A 27,453-nucleotide genomic window follows, 5' to 3' on the forward strand; every position below is an offset into this window, starting at 1 on the left:
CTATTGCACTCTGACAAACCAGACTGAAAAATACAGACCATGAAAAGGACCCACCTTTCCATATGAGTACATGATGTGTTCTTGATAATTAATAGGCTACCCAAATCTTGTAATCATCTATATGTTTCTCTCCAGCCATCTTTATCTCAGATGTTTAGTAGGCTTCAAGGACCTAATTCATTCCACATTCATAAATGAACCAAGTGGTCAATTAGATCATCATCATTCCATCCATCATTCACCACAGGTGATCAAAGTTGAGGTCTCCTGAGAGCAGAGATGAAGGTATACACTTTTCGGTTATGCATGTGAAGATGATCTTCCTCGATTTTAATGACTGAACTTTTCTCTTTTTGATGCAGTTATTAGGTTGGAAGCACCGTAAGTTCGGCCAAAATACCAGTGAACCACTCAAGGAGTTCACCATTGGTAAGTGTCGTCCTGCCATATTGCTTGTTCTGCAAACTGCAGTGGCAATGCATGTTCGGGCCTTTCTTGTTATTGTCTTACGGGGCAGCCATCTCTGGATAATCAACAGTTCTATACAAAGCCAAACTATGGTACCAAGTCATTCAGGCCATCCCAGAGTGTCCGTCTTCGAAAGTCATTTGCTGGCCTAGAAAGAGTATACGAAGAAGACTACGAAGAGGATTCATCATCAGCAATGTCTGAGTTATTTCATGACTTTTTTGCCGTTGGCACCCTTGATTCGGACCATAACGTTCCCGATCCCTCGACACCAACATATGCTATCTCTGTAGTGAATATATCTGAAAAAGAAACTGAAGTCACAGAGAATGAGCTGAAGCTCATTAATGATGAGTTGGAGAAGTTTCCTGGAGCAGAAGCTAAAGAAGAAGGTGGCTGCAACGATTCATCTGCAAGAAACAGTTATGTGAGCACTGGAAGAAGCGGTCATTGCAGCACAATTACTCATAGTGGAAGGCCAACTGAAGGTCCAGATACCAATGGGAATGATACTACAATTTGTCCACTCCAAGCCTTTCTGGCTCAGCAATTGAATTGTCAGAAACAACTACAATGACCAAAAAGGCACACAGGACCTCACTTGAGGACCTGTTTCAGAGGATTAAAATAACAGATGATAATTTATCGAGTAATTACGAAGACGAAAAGCGTACGAAAAAGGAAGGAGATAAATCTGCAGTGCACATTATGATGAAAAAACTGCTCAATGCTTTTAGGAGCTCTACTGCAGCTACTGGAGGAAACATAAGCACAGCAAGCCACAGAAGAATGAGAACAAGGCATCTTCTATGATGTAGATCATATGCTTGCAGATGATGACATAATTATATATCCTCATAGATCCCTTTCGAAGAACGTATGGCACTATAAGAGCCTATCTAAACCACCTCAGTTCACGCTTAGCTGCAACGATTCGAATGGGAACCGAGACTGCTGGATCAAAACAGATGCAGACTGTAATTATAGTATACCACACATTTGACATGCTTATTATTGTTATGGGTGTATACTTGCGAGAATATTTTGAGTTTTCGAAATAAATTTCCTAATATGGTATAATGCTGTGTTTGTAGACCTCGTGTTGGAGCTCTGATAGGAAGAAGAAAACTTTCAAGTGTTTGGTTTTCCAACTATCATCACTGGTTAGTATGAATGATAGTTGACGGTATTAAACTGGTATTTGGGAGTGGATATTTGACAGAACAGGTTGAAGTAACTAAGGGAGTCCAATCTCCGTGTAAAATTACAAGGCATTGTTGTTTTCCTACAAAACATATCTGAATTAGTATTGGGGTTCAGTTCACTGTCTCATTAACCATGAATTTAACGAGAGATGAACGTAGAATTTTATGTTAAAGGGGCAAATTTAAAATTATAAAATTTTAAGGTGGTAAATAAAATTTTAGGGGTGAAAACAGATTTTTAATAAGAATTTTATATTTTTAGGGGCACATGCCCCCACCTAGATCCATCTCTGAATTTAACAACTGACAACCAGAAAACCACGAACAAATATGAAGCAATCTGCTCTCTACTCGTTTATACCACGTTACACATGGCATACGAATTATAAGTTATGCAATAGCCAGAAACGCAAATTACAAGCTATGTAATAGTGTTTGCCTAAAAAATCCGTAGAAGACGCCAATTGGGAGGAGCTCATATCCAACTCTAGCGCATAAAAGCATGATCAACAAGTACGCTTCAAGCGAAAAAGATGAAGCACTTCATAAGCCATAAAAACATATCAGTAATAGAAGGACCAAAAACAAAAACACTTTGAACCTCGTCCAATGCAGTCACAAAATAGGATGTAGCCAGTGACGTCAAAACAGAATGAACGAAACCGAATCACCATTATCATCCTCTAAGCATCCAATATAGTTCACTTTGCATCGAAGAGATGCGGAGCGATGAATGAAAGAGGTATTCTTGTCATCAAGGCACGTCCAATTAAGCCTCCTACGATGACCTCAATGTACCTCAGCTGCACAAATAGCCTCACCCGTTTACCGGCGAGAATCTGAAAGCGCCTAAAAAGTAGCATTAGTTGGTGACCAACGGCTCAAACACTCAATTCGATGCCTCAACGAAGCAATAGAACCCAAACTGTTACAATATTTAATACTTAGTTGGCATTGACATGTACACTATTTTTTCTTCAGTTAGGAATTTTTTTTTTAACAAGACTCATGTTAATACTTCATCTTTGCAGGATCTTCATATATTATTTTTTTTGGATAATTTGATTTTTATTACCCAAAAGAAAGAGCAGTGTTACCTGCTACCAATGTTACATGCTACCGAATATCACTAAATAATCATCAACCCCCTTCTTACAAACTAAGCAACAATCCGAATTAAAAAAACAACTTAACCAAAGTCAAACAAAAGAAGATGCAAAACAACAAGCAACAAAACGGGGAAGTTCTGACAGTGACTTTCCATGGATCATCAACCCTTAGGCCCCTCACATCTGCAGGTGAACAACTAAACAAGCACACAACAATTCAGTAGCAAACAACAAATTAACCAATATTTCAATCCAGACAAAGCTGAAGATTAACCCTATCAGATTTATTTATGCTACAGCCATGTAACTTAGCACTAACAGACCTTCTGATACCTTCAAAATTTTCTTTTTCAACCCGAGAGCAACCTCTAAAATGCCTGGAGTTACGTTCTTCACAAACAAAATACAAAAGACAAATCCAAGCTAGCTTCAAGATACAAACAAGCAAGGATTTTCCCTTGAAATTGGTTACTGCCCAAGCCAAGGCATCATTCCAACATAATACCCTGTAAGGAATTCTACAGGCTTGCAAAACTTTACTCCATATCCCCCTGCAAAAGCACAGTCATTGAACAAATGATCTCTGCTTTCTAACCCTGCACTACAGAGTTCACAGCACCCATTCGAATGAGTTTGTCTTTGGTTGGGAGCCTATTTGAAACAACCATCCAAGCAACAATTGATATTCTTGAGATATGTAAAGGGAAACAGATCAGATGTTCCCACCTTACCTTCTCCCTCATATCCCTTATTTTCTCCCAAACCCAGTTACTTTTAACCATACTCCAATCCACCACATTACCAAATAAATCAGCTGCTTCATTCCTAAGTTTAAGTAACCTCCTCATTATCCAACTAAGCTGGGGCTTGTAGTTATCCTCCCAAAAACAATCCCCTTCAGGGCATACTCTTTGACCTAGGTCACCCAAAGTGAACCAGCATCAGCTAAAATATTTCTAATCAATAAGAAGCAACACACCTTGTTCCAACAGCCTAAACTCCTTAAGCCTAGACCACCCTCAGACTTTAACCAGCACATTTGTTGCTAGCTAACTCTAGCCCCCTAGCTGGTGTATCATCACACTTCCAGAAGAATCTCATATAGAGCTACTTAACCTGTCTGATGGCCTCATTAGGTAAAACCAGCTGCCTACACCAATAATTTGATATATTGAATAAGATAGACTGAATGAGTTGCAATCTGCCACTATAACTCAACTTCAATTTAAACCACCCACTCATTTTTCTTCTAATCTTATCAATCAAAGGAATACAATCTTTAACAGTTAATTTCCTGGTGACTAATGGCACACCAAGGTACTGAACAGGAAACTTGCCCAACTTAAAACCAGTAGCTGCCTGCACTCTCCTCAAAACATCTTCATGTACCCCACAAGCATACAATTTAGATTTTCCAGCGTTTGGCTGCAACCCAGACATGTCATAAAAACCCCAAGAACCCCAACAAAACCCAATATTGAGTCCTCAGTACCATGACAAAAAATGAGTAAGTCATCAACAAAGCTAAGATGAGTAAGAGAAACACTCTTACACTTGGGGTGAAACCGAATTAAACCATCTCTAGCATCAACATTTAACAATTGGGACAATACATTCATAACAAGAACAAAGAGATAAAGAGACAGTGGGTCACCCTGTCTTATCCCCCTCATCCCTTTAAAATAACCCACTAAACTCCTATTGAAGGCCATAGAAAACCTTGCACTAGTGACACAAGTATTAATCCAACCCCTAAACACCTCAGGAAACAATTACTTTCATAACAAAAATCCCAATAAACAGAGTCAAAAGCCTTCTTTAGGTCAATTTTAAGGGCACACTTAGGAGAAAGTGAACTACGAGAGTATCCCCTAACAATCTCCTGGTCTAACAAAGTGTTATCTACTATACTACGCCCCTTAATGAAAATAGACTAATTTGCCAGAATCATGTCTGAAAAGTAACTAGCCAAACGACTTACAAGAATTCCAGTGATGGTTTTATAAACATCCGAGCAATAAGAAATAAGGCGAAAATCCCTAACCATACTTGCATTGGGAGACTTAGGCACCAAGACAATGGTTGTAGCATTAAAAGTAGGAAGCAATGAACAAGTCTAGAAAAACTTTCTAATGGCAGCTAAAAAATCCTCTTGCACAATATCTCAGACCACCTTGAAAAAAATATGCAGTACATCCTTCAGGCCCTGGGCTTTTCTCATTCCCTTGCTTGAACAGTGAAGCCTTGATTTCTTCATTAGAAACCTCCCTTAATAGAGAATCAATAGCATCATAAGGTAATTCATACCCCAATAAGCCCTTAAGGAGATCCACATCACATCTTTTAACTTCAGCATCCTTAACACCAAGAAGCTCAATATAAAACCGCACCATCTCAACAGATATAGTCTCAAATGTATCCAACCGAGTGCCATCCTCAGTATAAAGTAATCTAACTGTATTTTTCTTTCTTTTCCTCAACACAGCAGAGTGAAAGAACTTTGTATTCCTATCAACCTTCTTTAACCAATGAACTTTGGTTTTCTGCTTGTAAAAAGAAGCTTCAGCCACCTCAAGGTCATGAAGCTCTTATTGTATAATCTTCTCATCATCTAAGTAGTAGCCAGCTTATAAAAGATTTGCAAGCTACACTTGCTCAAGCTGTTCTCTCTTGGCCTTAACCCTCATGGATATGTCATCAAAATGACATATATTAAACACCTTTAACCTTAACTTAAGCATTTTTCAACTTTGCAAATAGGCAGTACATAACAGTGCCAGACACTTCAAGCCTCCCAGGACTCTTTGATTGTATTCTTAAAATCCACATGACTAGCCCAACAGTTGAAAAACTTAAAAGGTGTTAGGTATGGCTCATAAATATACCTGTAAAAGGAAAGTCTTGTAGTGGGGGTTACGATTATGTGGGTTGAGGGTGTGGGCGATATGCCTCCGCGGTATGGTACATGGTTATTTTTGTAAATATGTACCAGAGTTTATTTATTATAAAAGGAGATGTAACCAAAACCTATGAGACATTGAATAAAAATTCTAGCGCCGCCTAGGGCACCGAGGACGTAAGCACATTGCTGGACCTCGTTAAAATTCTTGTGTTCTTTCATTTTCTTTACCCAATTATTTCAACAATTAGTATCAGATGTTAGGAGCCAAATTCGAAGTTACGAAATTCGATGGTCAGGGTAACTTCGGATTATGGCAAACAAGGGTGAATGATCTGTTGGCGCAGCAAGGGATCCTGAAAGCTTTGCAACCTACAAAGCCGGAGTCGATGGAGGAGGAAGATTGTGAAGAATTACAGCAACGAACAGCAGGAACCATACGATTATGTTTGGCAGACGAGGTCATGTATCACGTCATGCATCTGTCGTCTCCAGATGAAATTTTGAAGTTGAAAAGTCAGTTTATATCCAAATCCTTAACGACTAAATTGTATCTAAAGCAGTGGTTGTATGGGCTGAAGATGCAGGATGATCATGATTTGGCGTAACACATGAATGTCTTCAATTAAATCGTTTCTGATTTGGCTCGCCTTGATGTGAAAATTGAGGATGAAGATAAAGCGATGATTCTGTTGTGTTCGTTGCCTCCCTCTTACGAACACATGGTGACTACTCTTACATATGGGAAAGAGACTATTAAAATTGAGGAGATTACTGCAGCCTTGTTGGCTCACAACCAGCGGAAGTAGAATGCAGGGGAAACCTCTCAAGGTAATAGCTTATATGTCAAAGGTAATCAAGATCGTGGATGGAAGCCAGAGAACACAGGGTATGGGAAGCGAAATTTCATATCCAAATCTAGGGATAAGAAGACAATTCATTGTTACAAGTGTAAGGAGGAGGAACATATGAAGCGAGACTGCCCGAAGTTGAAAAAACAGACTGATGAGAAGCATAATGACTCATCCAAGTCTGTGATTGTGGTCGATGATGACAATTCTGATTGCAATGAGGGTGATATGCTCTCTATTTCAACGACTCAATTGACGAATGCTTGGATTCTTGATTCTGGATGTTCTTATCTCATCACGCCAAATAGGGAATAGTTTTTGACATACAGGTCGGTTAATTATGGTTCTATTTATTTGTGTGATGATCAATGTTGCAATATATTGGTATTGGTGATATCAGAATTCAGATGTATGATGGTTCTGTTTGGACGTTGTGTGGTGTTCATCATATCCTAGATTTGAAGAAGAATTTGATTTATCTGGGCACTTTGCATAAGAATGGTTTTATCCCTAAGGCTGATGAAGATAGGGAAACCATTCGGATTGTTAAAGGAGCTTTGACTGTGATGAAAGAAAAGATGACTGCAAGGAATATTTACATATTGTTAGGGAGTACCGTTGTAGGTGGAGTTTATTCTATTGAGTCATGTGATGATACTACCAAACTGTGGCATATGCGTCTTACTCATCTTAGTGACTGTGGTATGGCTGAATTACATAAAAGAAATCTGTTGCATGGTGTTAAAAGTTGTAAGCTCGATTTTTGCAAGTATTGTGTTCTTGGTAAACAGACTAAAGTTCGTTTCAAGACTAAGAACCACACAACTGAAAGGATTCTTGATTATGTGCATTCTGATGTATGGGGGTCTTCCACAACATCGTCTTTGGGTGGATCTAGGTATTATGTTACGTTTATTGACGATTTTTCACGGAAAGTTTGGGTGTATTTTTTGAAACAGAAGTATGACGTTTTTGAGAAGTTCAAGCTGTGGAAAGCTAAGGTAGAAAACCAAACAGGACAAAAAATCAAGTGTTTACGGTCTGAAAATGGTACGGAGTATACAGATTCACGGTTTCTAAACTTCTGTAAGGAGCATGGGATTAAGAGGCATTTTACAGTGCGCAAGACACCACAACAGAATGGTGTTGTGGAACGGATGAACAGGTCATTGAATGAAAGAGCCAGATGTTTACAATTGAATGCGGGGCTTCTCAAACACTTCTGGGCTGAGGCTGTTAACATGGCATGTATCTTATCAATAGATCGCTAAGGGCCAAGGGCATCATTGGCTGGGAAAGTTGCATAAGAGGTATGTACTAGTCATGATGTTACTTTTGATCACTTACGGATTTTTGATTGTCCTGCTTATGTGCATGTACCTGCTGATAAGAGATCCAAACATGATGCAAAATCGAATGAGTGCATTTTTCTGGGTTACAAGAAAGGTGTCAAAGGATTCAAGTTCTGGGATCTAGTTGCGAAGAAAATTGTGATCAGTAGAGATATTTTTTTTATGAATAACCCATATTGCAACAGAAGAAAGACACAAAGTGGTGGATTTCTAGCAGTTTCCAATTGAGAAAACAGAAACTTCTCAACCGAGTTCTGGTGGTTTTGCTACGGTTGATTTAATAGATTATAGTCTTGCCAGAGACAAGGTGAGACGGACGAATATAAAGCCTCCGAACAGATTGGGTTTTGAAGACTTGGTCTCTTTTGCACTTACTGTTAGCAGTGATGATCCGGTTACTTTTCATGATGTTGTTACTAGTCAAGTAAATGACAAGTAGATGACTTCCGTGGATGACTTTCATGGTTGAGAAGATGAAGTCTTTGATTCACAATCGCACATGGGAGTTAGTTCACCTTCCTGAGGGTAAGAAGCATATTAGTTGCAAATGAGTGTATAAGAAGAAACCAGCAGTAACATAAAAAGAGGGGGAGAAGTTCAAGGCTCGTTTGGTAGCAAAGGGTTTTTCACAGTAGAAAGGAGTTGATTATGATGAATTTTTTTCTCATGTGGTCAGGCATACTTCAATCTGAGCAGTACTTGCATTGGTGGCTAGTTGGGATTTGGATTTAGAGCAGATGGATGTGAAAACTGCTTTTTTGCATGGTGATTTAGAGGAGCAGATCTACATGCAGCAGCCTGAAGGTTTCACTCAACCTGGAAACGAGCATTTAGTTTGCAGATTGAAGAAATCTTTGTACGGGTTGAAACAATCTCTGAAACAATGGTACAAATGGTTTGACTCCTATATGATCAAGATTGGCTACAAGCGATGTGAGTATGATTGTCGTGTCTATGTTAAGAGCCTTGATGGTGGTTTTTTTTTTGTTACAGTATGTTGATGGTATGTTAATTGTTGCGAAGAACATAGATGATGTTATCGGTTTGAATACTTTATTGAGTCATGAATTTGATATGAAAGAATTAGGTGATACAAAGAAAATTCTTGGAATGGAAATTTGCAGGGACAGAGACTCAAGGAAACTGTGGCTATCTCAACGGGGTTATGTTGAGAAAATGCTAGAAATGTTTGCGATGAGCAGCGCAAAACCAGTGAGCACTCCATTGGCGAATCACTTTAAGATCTCATTAGAACAGTGCCCTAAGACAGATAAGGAAGCTAAAGATATGGCAAAGTTTTTGTATTCTAATGTTGTCGGCTGCTTGATGTATGCAATGATATGTACTCGTCATGATTTAGCTCATGTTGCTAGTCAAGTTTGTAAGTACATGTCTAAATCTGGTAAGCAACATTGAGAAGCAGTCAAGTGGATCTTTAGGTACTCAAAGCGTACTGTGGGACATGAAATTGTTTTTTGTAGTCAGCGGGATAATCCTTTGGTTGTAGGATATGTAGATTTAGACTATGCGAGTGATTTGGATAATAGAAGATCTACGACAGGGTATGTCTTTACTCTTGGTAGAGGCATATTTGTTAGAAGTCTACTGTTCAATCTGTTGTGGCATTATCTACAACTGAAGCTGTAAAAAAAGCTTTATGACTTACTAGTTTAGTGAAGGAGTTGGGTGTTCAACAAGGTGGAGATCAGTTGCTTTACAATAATCAAAGTACTATTCATTTGGCTAAAAATCAGGTATATCGTGCTAGAACTAAGCATATTGATGTAAGGTTTCACAAGATCAGAGAGTTGGTTCCATCTAGAGAGATTTTGTTTCAGAAGATACATATTGATGAGAATGCCGCTGATATGTTCACCAAGCCAGTTACGATAGACAAGTTCATGCATTGCTTGGACTTGTTGAATGTTTCGAGTTGTTAAAGAAGTAAGGTAACCCAACCCACATTGAATGTTTCCTAAGGGGCAGAATATTCGCCAAGGTGGAGATTTGTTAGGTATGGCTCATAAATATACCGGTAAAAGGAAAGTCTTGTAGTGGGGGTTACGATTATGTGGGTTTGGGGTGCGAGGGTTGTGCCCTCGCGGTACAATACATGGTTATTTTTTTTAAATATGTACCAGGGTTTATTTATTATAAAAAGAGATGTAACCAAAACCTATGAGACATTAAATAAAAATTATAGCGCCGCCTAGGGCACCAATAACGTAAGCACATTGCTGAACCTCGTTAAAATTCTTGTGTTATTTCATTTTTTTTACCCGATTATTTCAACAAAAGGCTTAGGTCTGTCAGCATGATTTTCCTTGAAAAAAGAAACCAAAGTAGGGCAATGATCAGATACCCCCCGAGCCTTAAATTCAACAAAGGAATTTGGAAAATCCTCAAGCCACCGAGGATTGATTAGTACTTTATCCAACTTATGAGCTAATAAATTCCCTTCTTGCCTATTAGACCATGTAAATAGAGGCCCCTCAAAAGGATGGTCTATAAGCACCAAGGATGTTAAACAATCTTTGAATGCCTCCATATCAACAGTATCATAAGGTCCTAACCTCTCAAAATCAGAACTTTCCTCAGCATTAGCAATAATTTTGAAGTATCATCTTATCAACCAAGAGGACACCCCCACCATGCTATCCAACTCTTTCAATTGCCTCAAAAGATTTTGCCTATCAACCCCATTGTTACTACCATAAACAACAGTTATGACACATCTATGGCCACTAATCTTACCAACTATAGACAATGATTGATCAAAGGCTTTTAAAACTGCAAAATTTAATCCTTTCCTCTAAAATATCCACAATCCCCCATTTTCATAATACTCATGGTTAGAGTAACAATCCCAATCCATTGAATAACAAGCAATCAGTCTATCCATATTAACAGTCCTCACCCGAGTCTCCATAAGACAAACAACATCCACATTAAGCTTACCAAGTCTCGAAAACACTTGTACTTGCTTCATAGGGTTATTGAACCCCCTAACATTCCAGAAGAGGCAATCATTGAGCAAAAACAGAGTTAACCTCCCCCCCCCCCCAACAACTCCCACAGCAGCTCCCACAGATTTATCCATAATATCTTTCTTTATATTTTTTATTTTATTCAAAAGGGCAGCAACACCCATAGATGTAACTAGGGGTTTCCTAGCACCTTCTATACCAGCAACTGTCACAAGTACCTCAAATCGATTTGAAGAACCAGCTAGCAACGTTTTATCCTTACCTCTCTCTTTAGCTTTCTTTTTTTGAGAAGATGCTTGCAGAACAGGAAAATCCACTGCAGCAGGCAAAATAACAAACTCTTCAATAACAATCATACCTACTGTAGACTCACAGATGACCTTAGATTCTTCCACCAGATCCTCAACCAACTCCACCACCTGAGAGCTCATCCAATTCTCCAACCCCTCACCAGCGGGATGGCCAGGTTCCTATAATGCCTCAATTCCACCAACTACAGCAACTTCAGGACATTTATCCTCTCCTTTCTTATATTAATCATACATATACCTTTAAAAAATGCTTAATACCAAAATAAGTACCCAAACTATAATGTTTTTCTCAAATATGTGCCTAAATTATTTTTTGACTAATCCCGGTGTCTAACGTTACAAACGTTACCACTTTAGGTGTTTGGGTCATCAACGGTGTTAATTTTTCCCATTAAGTGGCATGTGTCATAATTTGGTAATTTTAAAAAATTTATTTAAAATTAAAAAAAATATTTATTTTTTAAAAAAAGAAAACACAAAAATTTTGATAAACTCAAAACTTTGAAAACCTTCATTTCAACGCCTAACCCATGTCGGCCGCCACCCTTTTCCATCGATGAAGCTCCACCGACCCTGACCCCGACAACCAAAACCCCTATGAAATCGTGACCGATCGACGATGAATCGATATTTTATACTCGCGAACCCTATGATGAAAATCATGATCACACGCGATTCCGAAGACCAATCGATGGCGATGTATGACTAGGAGGATGGTAGGGACTACGTTAGAGGCGGTGGTCGTGGCCGAAAAGAGCGGTAGCAGCGAGTTAAGATTATGATTTTAGAATTTTTGGGATTATTTTATAATTTAAGAGAATTTAGGGTTTTATAAATATAATAATATTTTTAATATTCTTTTTAAAAAATAAATTTCAAAATCTCGAAATTGTGACATGTGTCGAGTTAACGTGGTTGAGGGAAAAATATGTACATTTGGATTTACATGTTTCACCGGAAAAATGTGAACAAGAAACCTTTTAGGTTGAGTGTATTTAATTTCAAATAGACGTTGAAAGGAATATCGGAAATATCAGTGTTTTGAAAAGTCAAAAATTATCTTCCAAATTTTCAATTTTATTTTATATTATTTGATCAGATAAACTTGTCTTCAAAGATGTCTGAGTTAATGAAATGCTAACATCAATCCAATTATTACTGCAAAACTGGTATATTAACCCTGCTTAATTAGAGGTGAATGAAATTTGACTCTGGAATTTTTTTACTCGATTTGATGTTAAAAATTTGACTCGATTAAACTCATAATTTTATAAATTGGATTCGATTTGAATTTTTTAAATTTTGAGTTAAGTTATAAAATACAATTTAAATAACTCGAAATTTTTAGTAATTAGTGAATAAGTTTTTGAGTTGATTATTTCAACTATGGATGATATATGTATATTACATATGAGAAATTATGAAGAAATATATGTGTGTATCCTATATGGTTATAGAAAATCGTTTAAATTGAAATTATATAGTATCATAACATCATTTACAATTAAATTTTAATAGAAACTCGAATCGATTCGAAAAAAAAATCTCAAATAAAGTTTAAGTTATAAAATAAGACTCGTACTCAAAATCTTTTTACTTGACTCAACTTGATCGACTACTCACTCTATATAAGCACATAATAATAACAACATAAATACTAAAATAACAATAATTTAAAACTAAAACTTGTCATTTGTACGAACTAAGCGACCTCGATGATAAATAAATTATTGTTATTCCTTGAGGTCCTTGGTTCGAGTACCGTAGATGTCAGGGGTATGAGCTTTCAATGTCAAATCATATAAAGTTATATTTGTTGGGAAAAATGTGATAAATTGATAACTTTGAGGCATATTTTCCAAGTGTAAAGACGGAGAATCGAATAATGAATTTATTGATTCATGTTCTACTCCGTGAGATATTTGCAACGGTATCTTATATGCTCAAAACGATTGAGTGATGAATGAGAAATTGATACACAAATTAATGTACATGTGAATTGTGTTGTGTAAGTGAAATGAGAAAACTCATATCCCACATTGATGGGATATCAAGCAAAAAAAAATGGTTTATATGCACAAATCAATGATTAAATTTTGTTCAAATTGTGTCTCGTGTGTAGGTGTAGTGGGTGTAAATTGAAGGTTGCTTGATGTGAGTATTGTGTAAGTCTAGATCAAGGGCCCATCGATATTTTACTCACTATAAATTAAATATTTTCATTAAATGTGTTATATATATTTTTGAATATTTTAAATTAAGAAATATATTATACGATTTTCTTTTAATTTAAATATTAATAAGGTATTATTTGCAGTTTATAAATATATTCTAATTAAAGTGATATTAATTGATTATTTTTTATTTTATTCAGATACTAATTAATAGACTTACTTTTCATAATATATTGTTTCTAATTTTTCTCCTATGTGAAACACTATAAATATCGTGTAAACCTACTAGGTTTTACACAACTCAAAAATTCTTTTCCTCTTCCCTTATTTTCGGTGATAGCCTCTAGCAATTTTTTTGTTCGTGACCTCGCAAGTTGTGTCATTGTATGTTGATCATATCGTTGTTATATCCTGAGAGATAGACGACCAAAACATCTCGTACATCAAGGAGTAGCCAAAATTCTGTCATAAGGAAACTACGTAATTGCAGGCTCAACTTGTATCCAGTTTATTATTCAGGTTATTTGTTCTAAATTGTATCTCTTCCATTATTAATAAATTTTTATTTTATTTTACTTTATCTCGGATTGTTATTCTATTACAATATTTGAACATATATTATTTTGTACTAGACTATTCAAAAAAGTGTCATTTAATCTAAAAAAATATTATTAAATGTAAAAAATCATATTTAATTGTTTTGTATTTTTCAATAAATTTAATTAATTATTTCATTTATTTAATTGATGATAAGGCAAAGATGGTTTAGTCTTATGGATCGCGAGATGGATATAGACATCTCTATCCTTAGATAAGATCAGTTGTTCAAAATTTTATTTTAAATAAAACAATTAAATTAATACAGTCGCCTTTATAATATTGTACTATAGATTTAAATATTAAATTCGCTAAAAACATATAGACTTTTATAGTTATGATATCAAATACAGTATTTTATAGCGGTCACTAACCAAACAAGAAATTCAAACCACGTGTAGTAATGTTTTTTTATGACTTTTCTTTGGTTTAAAATAATATTTTCAAAAAGAAAATATTCAATTATGATTGTTCAAATTGGTCTGCACGAGTACATGCATGTTTTGTCAAATATGATATTAGTTTATTATTGTGACTATTGGATATTTGCTTGCATTATGATATGAACTGATCTCTTCGGCTTTTGGCCTTTCAAGTCAAAGAGCAATGACTATCAATAGTTCCATTAGTCTAGCTACCTAATCGACAAACCCTAGTTTAATTTATTTAATTGTTTTAAATATTGAACATTTAATTCACATTTTACATCCAAATAATGATTCCTAACTTGGTTGATTTATTCAATTATATAACTTAGGTATGGATACTATACAATGTAATAAGGGTTAATAAATATGTATTTAAATTATGTCTCGAAAAATGTTTTAGTGCTTAAAGAATTTTTCGCTAAAAATATGTATCTAATATTTTCTCGATTATACTTTTAGGTGTCTATTGTTTATTTTTAAATTTTTTAATAATAAAAATTTATTTTTATTTTAAAAAATCCAACTTTTTACTGAAATTATAAAAAAAGCCTAAAAAACTAAAATCTTTCATTTCAACCCCTATTACCAACCATCGTCGGTCATCTTTGGCCACCATCGTCATCGTCGAACGATCACCTACCCATCGTCACCATTCATTGATCAACCGTCGTCCTTACCTTCACCCAGAATCCCTAAATCTAAAATCCCAAATATCCAAATCCATAATTTCCAATTTCAATTTCTTAACCCAAACGGTCGTCGGTCATATCCAGCCATCGTTGTCAAACGGTTGGCTTTTGATCGAAATAATACGATGGTTAAAATAGTGGCAAAGGTATGGCTTATGGATGTCAGAATCAGCTGGAATCGATGAAGAACGACGAAAGTGACTTAAAATCCGACGAATCTTTGAAAGCTTCTCCGTGACAAACAATAGCATACTACGATGAAAGGCCAACAGGGTTTGATCAGCGGTCTACACCGGTGATGATGATGGTGGTAACTGTCACCACTGGTCGACCGATGACTTTTGGAAGGGGTAGAGGGGGAGGGGGCCGCTGCACATCGGGGGGGGGTTTACAATTTTTTTATTTTTTAAAAATCTCAAATTTATCAAAATGTGACATGTACCATTTAACGGAGATATTTAAAGGCTGTTAACATTGGGACACCTAAAAATATACCATTTGAAACATTAGACATATAATTTTAGCGACTTTTTTTAAAACATTAAAACGTTTTTCGAGACATAGTTCATTAACTTACTTTTATATTAATACATATAATAAACATCCTCCTCCTAACCGGGGACACATTGGCATAGTTATAATAGCATCCCTTCTCGTTATCAAGTTCAAAATTATAATACCAATACATATGGATATTACCAAGTATCGATTTTTTTACAAGGTTTTGAAAAATTATTTTGTTACTTGAAGGGCTTAATTTTCAAATTTCAACTTTTAAGGGACTCAATTGAAGTGTAATTGAATTTATAAGGGTTTAAATCGAACAAATTAAAAATCTTGTGTTTAAATTAGAAAAGGAAGGACTAATATGAATACTTGGTGAACTTGGGAGCAGATTTGTAAACCTTAGCAAAGTACAAGAGATTTTGCCCAATTATTAAGGTTATAAAATAAAATTTGACAGGGATCGACATAATTTGTTTTTTTAGGGATAATTAATATTGTAAAAATTTAACTTTAATTCAAACCTTACAAAGGAAAAATATTATTAATATTTTTTATAAAATGTAAATTCTTATTTGAATTTATTAAAAACTAAATAATTCAAATAATTTAACTTGGTTAATTAAAATTAAAATTTTTATGTTTTCAATAAAAAGTTTTCGGCCTATATATATACACTAGTATTTTTTTTTGAAAATAACTAAGATTTTTCATTTATCGAAAGTTATGTCAATAAACATCGTGCTAATGATAGATCGAACAAATACAATCAAAACTATTTGAAAAAATAATGAATATATACCCTAGTAATTTTTAAATGCTAATGGTTACGGGATGCATGCATATATCTCAATCTTAGAAGGCTGAAAAAAATAATTAATATTTTTCTAGAACTTTTCCATCAAATAGGAAAAAGAAAGAAAAGAAAAGAAATCCATGCTTAAGAGAACGCACATGTTGACCAGTAAAATGTTGACCACTACAACATCATAAACTAAAACAATAAGCAACATTCACAAAGGGAAAAGTATTAACGCACGGAAGTCAAGCTTGGTCTAGATCGAATAAGCAAACGAATGTAAAATTTTATGTTAATCGAAAAATAAATTATATGTTAATTTAAAATTTTTAAAAGATAGTAACTATCTCTGGTCCGATTCGTATAAACAAATGTTCATGTTTTGAATTGAATCTAAATAGTAATGTTTTGATTTTTTTATTTTTTAAATAAAACTATTTGAATTTAATTATATAATAATGATCAAAATATTTAATTTAAAATTTCAATTATTTTTAAAAATAATAATTCAAAGATATTGAATTCATTTAACCATTAGATAAAATAATAATAAAAGTGTTATTGTTCAAAGTTTGACTAAGTTTTATCTAGATCTATATGTAAAGTACTCACATGCTATTATACGCTGGGATCATGTTAAATATAAATATAATAATAGGTTTGATCGCAATATTTTCATAAGTGCCCAAATTAATTTATTTTCCGACCAAATCATTAAAAAAAAGTTCTCCAATATTCGAATTTCGACCTACAGGTAAAAGAGTAATAAAATAAAATAGGATAAAATATATAAATAGTCTTTGAATATAGGCTATTGATTTGTTAAATTTTTCGATTATTAAAAGTTATAAAATAATTTTCTGATTATAAAATGTTACTATATTGAGTTCCTTAATTATTAAAGTTTTAAAATGATCACATGACTATTCATATATTCTAAACTTGTCATTTTTTATTAAACATTTAACGATTGTTTGAACTGGATATTAATATATTGAATGAGATACGATAAAATTATATTTTAATGATGTCTATTAGCACCGTTATTGCTTTCGAACAATGACTTAATAACATAATGTTTCAATCACTTGTACGATAAGATATCAACGATTATGTGACGAGATTTTTACGATACAAAATTTTAATGTCTAATTCAGAAAGCAACGAATTATTTTAATAACAATGACGAATTTAAAACATATAAATAGTTATGTGATCATTTTATAATATTTAATATTTAAAAATTTAATATAATAACAATTATAATCGAAAAATTATTTTATAATTTTTAACAATAAATAAATTTATTAAAATAACGTCTTGTAATGGTAGAATACTTCTATACTTTAGGTTAAAATAAATAAAATAATGTAACATATTTGTTCCACCAACTTCTTTATATTTATAATATTACATTACGTGCCGTTTACGATACTAGCATGGGACAAATGACATGACTGCCATGTCTAGCCATCGGGCCGCCATTATCTTTTAAGCTTCTCTTGCTTTCCTCCGACCTTTACAAAAACTTCATTTTCTCTTTCTCACTCTTCAATCCGCTCGTCTTCTTTGTACATGCATGGTGCATTGAAGTACGGATCAGTCTCCCTGAATCCATCAATCGTTTTCTATCAGAGTCTCTTCGTCTCTCCATGTCTTTCAAGATGGAAAATCTCGAGGGTCCATTCCCATCACCCACCCCCTTGTCCTTAAACCTCATTAATTCCCTTGGTTACGGTGAGAGAGATAATGGAATATTGGGATTAACGGCGGCGGCGGCGGCCGGAGTTCCTGGTCATGAAAACAAGGGATTAGGCGGGACGACGACTGAGAGTGAAGTGAAAATAGGGAAGAATAAAAAGGGGGAGAATAAAAAGACGAGGAAATCAAGATACGCATTTCAAACCAGAAGCCAAGTTGATATCCTTGACGATGGCTATAGGTGGAGAAAATATGGTCAGAAAGCTGTCAAGAACAACAAATTCCCAAGGTAAGTCTCTTACTTTAGTTACAATATATTGTTTAGAATACGTGATAGTATTAAACAAGAACCCTAATTAAGAACCCTAATTTATTGTTTAGAATCTTTAATTTATCAGCTAATTTACACAGTGATAGTATTACTCACTAGAGAACAACAATTTATGTTTTATGAATATTGTATTAGTTGATTTGTTTATGATTGATGGCAGAATCACCAAAACTCAAATTGATTTAGCACTCTTGATTAATCTGAATATTTCGTGAATTAGGCCCTCTTGTTTGGTTAATTTCTCTTTTTTAAGTCTATTTTTATCTAATTTTGAATCAAATACTACTCAATCACTCTAGTTACATTTGTAACTCCACTTCTTCTTTTCGGCATCAAGTTTTTTCTTTTCATATTTTTGTCTCTTAGTTTCACATTTTATTCAATTTGGTAATCTGAATAATATTTTTTTTACAATTTATTTCTTTTCATCAATTTTTACTCCTTTAACCTTTCATCAATATTATATCTTCAAAATACATTCTTTAAAAATACCATTATAAATATATTATATAACTTTAGTCATCAATTGATTATTAAATAATGTTATAAATTTTACTAATACATGTGAAAAAATATAAAAAATACACATATATATATACCATAAATAGTTAGAAATATTTGTTTAAATTATAATAGATGAGTACCATAACATTAAAAATAATTATATTTAAATTTAAATAAAAATTTTAACAAATATACTCTAGTCAATAAATTTGAAATATAATTTAAGTGATAAAATAATATTTATAAATTTAAAAAATTTAATATTTTTCACTCGACTAGATTAAATATTTACTCCTAATTAAAGTTGCATCAATTATTTCTATATTTCATTTTGGACTATATTGAATATTTTTTCACTCTACTAGATTGAATATTTACTCCTCTAATTTTAAATAAAATTTTAGCTGAAGTAGTATTATAATGGAGTCTTGTTGAAGTTAAAATTGTGAAAGGTAAGGCTTACCAAATAATTTAAATTCAATAATAATCGAATTCGAGTTCGAGTTCTCTCATTACACTTACTAATAATATGTATTGCTTTTGCAGAAGTTATTATCGGTGTACGCACCAAGGATGCAACGTGAGAAAACAGGTTCAAAGATTAACTAAAGACGAAGGGATCGTTGAGACAACCTACGAAGGCATGCATTCGCATCCTATCCAGAAACCCAATGACAACTTTGAGAATATATTGAGCCAAATGCAAATTTACACTTCATCCATTTAATCGACACCACCTTTTCTATTTTATATATTATCGTAAACTATTTGTAAATTATAAAATAATTATGCATTGTTAGATTTACACCGTTGATTCAATTTAGGTTTTAGATCATTTTCTTGTAATGAAATATCAAATAATAATAAAGTGAATTAAAATATGTATCGATTAGAAATTATTTATTAATTGATTCTGTCATCAATAATAGTTACGTTCTGTTTCGTACTGTTTTGTACGAGTTCTGGCTTAACATTTATCTTGAGAATATAATATTTTTTATTTAATTAAAAATATTGATTTAATTAATTCTTTTATAAAAATAAATGGTAAATAACATAAGTGATTTGATGTGGAGATTTTCAACTATTAAAATTTAGAATATGGTCATCCAATTTTTCATATATTTTAAACTTATCATTTTTTTTTAAAAATTACGATTTAAATTGAACATTAACATGTTGACTTGAATATGATAAAATTTGTTCCTAGAATTTTAAACATATTATATCTTCATCGACATGTTAATATCCAATTCAAACGACCATCGAATTTTTAATAAAAAAATATGAGTTTAGAATATATTTCGTAACTTATAATAATAATAAGACTCAATAAAACGACGTCCTATAATTAAAGATTATTTTAAAACTTTTAATAATAAATAGTCTTAATAAAATAATATACTATATTCGAAATACCATTTTTGTACTTCCTTGAATTCATTTGGTTACCAACTCTCGAACCTTGTCAAGGTCAGTAGTGCAGCGCACCTAACCATTGAGGACAAGAGAAGAGCCAGTTACTTCCTACTAAAGAAAATAGGGAGGAGATCGTCACTCTAGTTCGTTTCCCGCCATTTTCCCATCTACTCTCAAACTTTTGCCGCGCTTTTCTACTTTGCCCTTAGGCTCTCTCTCTCTCTCTTTCTATTTTGGAATCGAAAGGAAACAAGAGAAAACACCGTTTGTAGTCTGAGTAATCGGAACTGTACACAGAAAAAGAGCGAAGAAATGGAAGTATTTCAATCTCATAGGAAATCCAGTTCCAACAATGTCTCTGTTTCCACTCTTCCTCTCTACCGATCCGCACCTCCCCTCGAAGTCCGTCTCGAAGATTTCGAGCTCTTCGCCATGGATCGCCTCCGAGGTACCCTATTCTCGTCTCTTATTATTTTTCTAATGCTTTAATTTGTCAAGGAAACAAAAACACCCTCGCATCGACATTTTAGGTTTGCTCTAGTATCTTTTGTTCACTGGTTTGTTACCGACGAAACGTTATTAAAGAATAGGAATCCAGAGTATTAGGTTTCAGTTTTATGACGGTTTCAAAAAATAAATATAGTTAATTTCTTGATTAAAGGTTCAATGTTTCAGCTCCATCAAAATCTCATGTTTATGTTTTTGTATTATCTCATTCTGTTAATTGCTCGATGCAGTTCTTAAAGGTATCTCAGATGGATTGGGCCGTGGAAAGAAACCAGAAGAAATGGAAAATTTGGTATCACTATTGACTGTGTTTACATTTCTCTGTGCCAACTTAATTGTTTTCCTCGCCAATTTCACATACTGGATTTGCTCAGGTGGCGGATCTTTGGAAAGAAAATATGAGACATCCACAAGCAAATGAGGAAACAAACAAGGATGTTATATCACACTTTGTTCTACGACTTGTGTACTGTAGAACGTAAGATGGAGATATGTTTTGATGTATTTTCTCCTTTTTTCTTCTCTAATCGATTAAAATAATTACCATTATGATTCTTTTTTATTGCAATGTTTAGAGAGGAGTTAAGAAAATGGTTTCTTTCCATGGAGACTACCCTCTTTCGCTATCGGTTTCGCTTTCAAAGCTCTGAGGCACAGGTAGCACATGTTCATTTTTTGGTGTTGGGTTTTCTAGTTTATTAAGCTTATGCTGATTGCTTTTATGCTGATGTCATAGAGGGCATTGATGTCTGAGTTTAAGCTTCCCTACAAGGCAGTCAGCAATGCAGAATTTGAGGTAGTTTAGCTTCACTGTTTTCTAAGTCCCTTGAGCTATTTGTTTTCAGCAAGATGCAATTGCTTGAACCTTATTAAAGTAGTACATATGGCGCCTTTTTTGTGTTCTCTAGATATTGAGTTCCTAGTAACTGGAGCCATTTGTTGTTTTTTTTTTGGTAGTGTGTGAAGGATAAATTGAACCAAGTTGCACGCTCTATGGGTCAGACTTTAGCTGCTGGTATGAGATTACTGACTGGCTTCTATACCCATTTTCCGCATGGAAGGCACAAGTTTATCTGTCTTATATCCCTTCTCATTTTGCATTAAGTCATTTTATCTTGCATATGACCTTTAAATTTTGTATTTTATCGCCGAGAACCTCTCATATGACTGCTATATCCAGTTACAATCAGGCTTGACCAAATTTGTTGAAAACTAACAGGGTTTAACATGTTATCTGATTGTTTATATGTTTTCTTTATTCTAAGTACTCGGAATCTCTCTCCTGTGAAATCCATTGTGAAGCATGAGCATTCATATCCTTGATTGAGCTTATCACTATTTGTTATATTAACCTGTTAGGTTTTTGAATGTGAATGTTTCAAAGACATCCGATTGATTTTTTTTGCTCCAGAATGTCCTCAATAATTAGTTTTCCTTTTAGGGTTTCATAGGAAAATTTTCCATTCCTCCAACAATGTACGCCCAAGTCATAAAACTATGATTACCAGTAAACTTTAAACCTGATTTGATCCTTTGACTATATTAATGATAGGATTTCATTTTTTTCTCTTTGTTTTTTAAATTTTGCAGTTGATGCAGTATTCTACAAGGTACTACTGTGCTTTCTTGATTCTTCTACATTTCAAACAAAGAGCAGTGGTAGCTTTCCCTTGTGAAGAAGAATTGATTTGCTACTTGAAGTCATCTCCTGTAGCTATGTATTAATATAATGTATTTACTTATTTCAATAGTACCAAAAATAGGTATATAGATAGCTCTGGCCATTTACCTGTATTAGTAAGCACATGGATGGAAAAATAAAGGGGTCGGGATTAAACAGTGTTAAATATAATTATCATTCTCGGTTGGTGATGTGTGGTTCAGAGAGAACACTGATGGCTCCATATTTAGTCTACATAAGCCAGGGTTAATCATAGGATAAAAATCTGATTTAGTTTCTAGATTTAACTGGCTTATTTGTGTTTGCTTCCACCCAATGAAGGTGCCCTTTGAAGAAGTTCCAGAACTTGTTGCTGGTCGTCGAGTGTTTATATATAAAGGACATGCTTATGTTGCAATGAATCAGGTAGTAACTTTCTATTAATCTTTGAATCTTACCTAAAAAATTGAATACCATCAACCCGAGTCTGTATTCATACTTGTTATCCCCTTTTTTACATTTAATATTTTCAGGTTGTTTCACTTGTTGTCACACAATTTCGAAGTTATCTATCAAAGGCACTCATTTTAACAAACAGGTTTCTTCTTTGTCCATTAAGGTCTCCAGAATGTTGCCTTGTATTCATTTGTGAACATTTGCATTGGTCTTTGTCAAGCATTGAGTATGTCTACAAAGGCATACATAAATGCACAAAGACACCATGCTATAGGTTATCTATCAAGGCTCTCATTTTCTGCAAGCAAGATGGTAAATTGAAAATTGGCAAACACCGTGAAATCCTTAATTTACCAGCATGGAGCTGCTGAAATCCATCTTATTAAGTAATTTAATTTCTCTTGTGATGAACATCATATTAATATTCTTAAAAAGGTAGAGGAAGTTTATATATCACATCCAAGTTGCTGCTGTTGAACATCATTTCCATTTCTGTTTTCTGCTTTGTTCATACGAATTTCAAGATGTTTACCAAGTTTCTATTTGCAATCTTGCTTGCAGAAAATGGACATCTACTGTTAGAGAGCAGGAGAAGGATCGGCTGGCTCCGGTAAGAATTGGAATGTGAACCTTGTTATTGAAATATCATTTTGTTTGATATTGAATATTTTCTTTTTCTACCTGATTTGTTGTTTAGATTGTGGAAGCACTATGCACACGTTATTTGGGTCCTGATTACTCTCAGGTACTTGTATATCATTGTATCAGCTCATCAACTAGCCTGATTATAGTTGTTTTACGAATAAGATCATTTTTTCTGAACTCCATTCCCTTTATATTTTAGCCAAATGAAGTTGGGGAGATATCTGTTAAGGATATCGATCGTATTGCTAAGACTTCATTTCCTCTCTGTATGCGTCACTTATTTGAAAAGGTTAGAAAATGGATTTTTGAAAAGGGGTAGCATTTGTTTTGATTGTGTCTTCGATTCTATAATAAAATAATTCTTCTATGTTCTTTACTTTTCAGGTCAGAGAGGATCATCATCTAAAGCATGGTGGAAGGATGCAACTAGGTCTATTCTTGAAGGTTGTACTTTACTAACATGATTTGTCTTCAGTATAATTGCCTGTAACTGTAGCATTATAAAGATCTTTCCCGTGTAAGTCAGACAATAGCAGGGTACTCCTGTCTCATTGATGGATATGCATTAATTCTTGCGTTCATACATTTTGTTTGTGTTTTTTTAGTTTATTGTGGAAACCTGAAACCAATTGGTAATAGGTGAAGAGGTTCAACTTCAATTAAATTTCAGTGCAAAGTGTAAACTTGATTGATTTGAGAGTCAAATTAGAAGCTGTAAATATTGCATGCTGATAAATCATGAAGCTGTCCTAGTTCTTTCCTCTTTTCTCATGATTCTTTGTTCTTCATTCCTCTGCTCAGGGTGTTGGGCTGAAGCTTGATGATGCCCTGGCATTTTGGAAAGCCGAGTTTGCACCAAAGGTAAGTTACTTGCTCCACAAGCATTTATTGCTGTATGTATGGTGCTGCAGAAGTATGTTGTTTACCTTGTGGTTTTCATCTTTTCTGACTATTTGATTTCTATTCTCAACTACAAGACTTAAAAAAGATAAAAAGGAAACTCAATTGAAAATCCAGGACTTAAATTAATGTCCTTCCACTAATTCCTCTTAAATTTCATCTCTAACCATGGGCATTTGACACCCACTCCCCTCCTAATACTAAATATCTGAGTATTGTGATACTTTATTTGGTTTTATCATTTTGAAGATTTCAACGCTTTTTTTCTTGCTGCCCATGCAGCTGAATACTGGAAAATTAACACTATATTAGTTCTTATAGGTTAGTGCTGAGAGGTTCGACAAGGAATATGCTTACAACATACGCCATAATTATGGAAGGGAAGGGAAGAGAACAGTAAGATACCATCTTATCCCTATGTAAAAGTTTTCCATGTCTCAGATTTAGATTAATAAATTTATTTCATATCACATCAGAAATAAAGTAAATTTATTTACAGGTTAGATGTTTGCCCCTTTTTTTTTCGTTGTTGAAACTTGAGGTTGGATTGTAATCTCATCAAATCATAATAATTTGATGGTTATTGCAGGATTATACACCTTATTCCTGTCAAAAAATTATCTCGTCAGCTCCTGGTGTTGGAGATCATCATGGTTGCCCCTATAGGCATTTCAGGTCAATATTGTTACTAGCTTTCTTTATTAAGGAGAGTTTGCTATGCTTCATTGTTGGTGTTGCTCATCTTCGAAAACCACATATAGTGCCCTTGAATTTAGCTATACTAGTTTGGTTGTTTCTAATAAAAATAGATCCGGAGACAACAACTTTAACAAATAGTTAAGGCATGAATTTGTTTAATTTTAATCGATTTAACAGCCCTATTGCAGATGTGTGATTGATGTTGATAACGTAGCTTAGGCAATTATTATATAGGCATCTTCACTCTATTTTACACATAATATTGCTTACTATTTTTACATGACAGTGAGGAGAATTTAAGGGCTGCACTTGTAAGAATGGGAGCAAGCAGTCGTGTAGTAGAGGAAGTAATGGACAAAGTGCGCAATAGGCATTATCAGGTCATAAGATTGCCTTTTTAACCTTCGAGTTTTTTTTTTTAATGTAGAACGGTTCATTTTCTTGGAAAATCATAGTTGTGAGCGATGATGAAAATGTGTGCAGTTAGCTTGTACCTTAACATTTGAAGCTGTTCATGGCTCATCATGCGATGCTGGTATCAATCATCCAAACCAATATTTCATTGACAGCCAAAAGATCCTGCAATCAAAGGTAGATGGTATACAATTCACTTAAGAGTTTTTTGTATCACTTTGTGGGTCTGATAACTGTTGTGTAAACCCCCCCTTTTTTCCTTTCAATGCTAGAATGGTACTGTTGCATAAGGAGACACTTTCAGGCATCGATCGGAAACTCGGAATCATCACATGTTTTGCACTTTGTAAGGAGGGTTAGAGGAACTGTAATGCTTGTTTAAATACTATACTGAACTGGATGATGTTTTTAATTTGTGAAGTTAGTACATCTTCATTCTAGAAATCCCATCTGCTGTAGTTCATTGTACCGTCGCCTAAGATGCAGAGTATGGCATTATGTTAATATTAAGAAGAAAAGAAAGACTGCCTTGTTAACCAAGTTTTGTAAAAAATATAGGTTGATTTTGTTGGGGATGTTGCAGTGGGGTTCTAATTTAGTTTTAAGAAGTGGCCAATGGAAGAGCAATCAATCGACGACCATGAAAATGGTGGTTGACCTTCTCTATTTTGATCCTGATTTTTGTAGGTCACGGGGTGTGCCTGACCTATGGAATCTGGGCCATGAAGGGTAAAACAAACACTGAATATTGCATTATTTGGGACACTGATAATCTTATTATTATATTCTACAGTTGGAAAAAGTTGGCAAGTGTTCAGCTTTGCAATGGGTGAGCCTTTATGTTCTATTTGGTTGGTTGTGAACGTGGTCTCTCTCATTACACATTGCATTTAATTTATTTTGGCCATGCGCATATAAGCATGTCATTATTGGCAGAAAATAGCTATCTGCCTTACATGATAACTATACAATTATTTATATCATATTGCTTTATTAATATTATTATAGTTAGATTAGATTGTTTTAAGGTATTTGTGATTGATTTGGAAGGAAAAGTTAAGTTCCTAAACCATATAAATGAACAAAGTTCTTTGTATCACCCAAATAAAGTATTTTATCGCAATAATTTTCCATGTCCTACACAAAGTACAGCCATTGGTTCGTTTTGTCGAATTTTCATGCTTATCGAAATATAATTTTTTTCCCCTTGAAAAGATATCGGCGTACTGTCGAGTTAAAGAACCAACTATGCTTTTTTTTTAATTAATTATTTATTCATTTTCTTCTTCCTTTAGCATTTAGGTTTGTATTAATTTTTCCTTCCCAGAGTGTTGGCAGGGTGATTGGAATTTGGAAAGTTATATATTTAATGATATATTTATATTAATATAAAATTAAGTTTTATATTTTTATATTTTTTATAATTGATATTTAATAATATAATTGTTGAATTTTATGATATATTCATGTAGATTATTAATGTTCATGTGGTTAAAGAGAGAGTAGTTTATGACATATATATGTAGATTATTAATGTTCATGTAGGTTATTAATTGTTCAAATATGTTTTATCTGAAGGGTGTGTACGTGTTGTTAATGATTAAAAAAATTATGAATATGTACAATCTTAGAATCATTCTAGACTATTTTTAAAAAATATTTTTATATTAACATGATAAAGATATTAGATTGAAATTATAAATAATCATTCATATTATTATAATTATTTTCCATTTGGTGTAGGCAATGTTAGATTCTCATATTCATTTAATTTGTTAGGGATATTGGCTTTGGATCTCAATTTGATATTCATTTGCGTGTATAGGAGATGTTCAAAGCAAATC

At 33.9% G+C, this 27,453-nt stretch overlaps 2 protein-coding genes and 1 pseudogene across 3 annotated transcripts; all 3 read left to right on the forward strand.

Annotated features, from left to right (window-relative positions):
• Window positions 1-238: 238 nt before the first annotated feature.
• LOC120124934 lies at window positions 239-23,321 on the forward strand (annotated as a pseudogene).
• LOC120124937 (probable WRKY transcription factor 75) lies at window positions 17,870-19,664 on the forward strand. The gene is made up of 2 exons (XM_039143489.1): window positions 17,870-18,363; window positions 19,456-19,664. The coding sequence occupies exons 1-2, from the start codon at window positions 18,026-18,028 to the stop codon at window positions 19,634-19,636; spliced, it is 519 nt and encodes a 172-aa protein (XP_038999420.1). The 5' UTR covers window positions 17,870-18,025; the 3' UTR covers window positions 19,637-19,664.
• On the forward strand, window positions 20,497-26,184 carry LOC120124933 (probable DNA primase large subunit). 2 transcript variants are annotated; one of them, XM_039143487.1, is made up of 19 exons: window positions 20,497-20,776; window positions 21,066-21,127; window positions 21,210-21,313; window positions 21,411-21,492; window positions 21,572-21,631; window positions 21,793-21,850; window positions 22,426-22,445; window positions 22,838-22,921; window positions 23,029-23,093; window positions 23,513-23,561; window positions 23,649-23,696; window positions 23,796-23,885; window positions 23,981-24,040; window positions 24,398-24,457; window positions 24,818-24,892; window positions 25,086-25,171; window positions 25,482-25,575; window positions 25,679-25,786; window positions 25,882-26,184. In XM_039143487.1, exons 1-19 carry the CDS (start codon window positions 20,641-20,643, stop codon window positions 25,897-25,899), a joined length of 1,359 nt encoding a protein of 452 aa, XP_038999418.1. In that variant the 5' UTR covers window positions 20,497-20,640; the 3' UTR covers window positions 25,900-26,184. The 2 variants fall into 2 exon arrangements, with proteins under 2 accessions (XP_038999418.1, XP_038999419.1); XM_039143488.1 differs by having other exon boundaries at window positions 22,429-22,445.
• The last annotated feature ends 1,269 nt before the right edge of the window (window positions 26,185-27,453 follow it).

The sequence above is a fragment of the Hibiscus syriacus genome, unplaced genomic scaffold, assembly GCF_006381635.1.
Source record: "Hibiscus syriacus cultivar Baekdansim isolate YM2019G1 unplaced genomic scaffold, ASM638163v2 tig00110429_pilon, whole genome shotgun sequence".
NCBI classification, from domain to species: Eukaryota; Viridiplantae; Streptophyta; class Magnoliopsida; order Malvales; family Malvaceae; genus Hibiscus; species Hibiscus syriacus.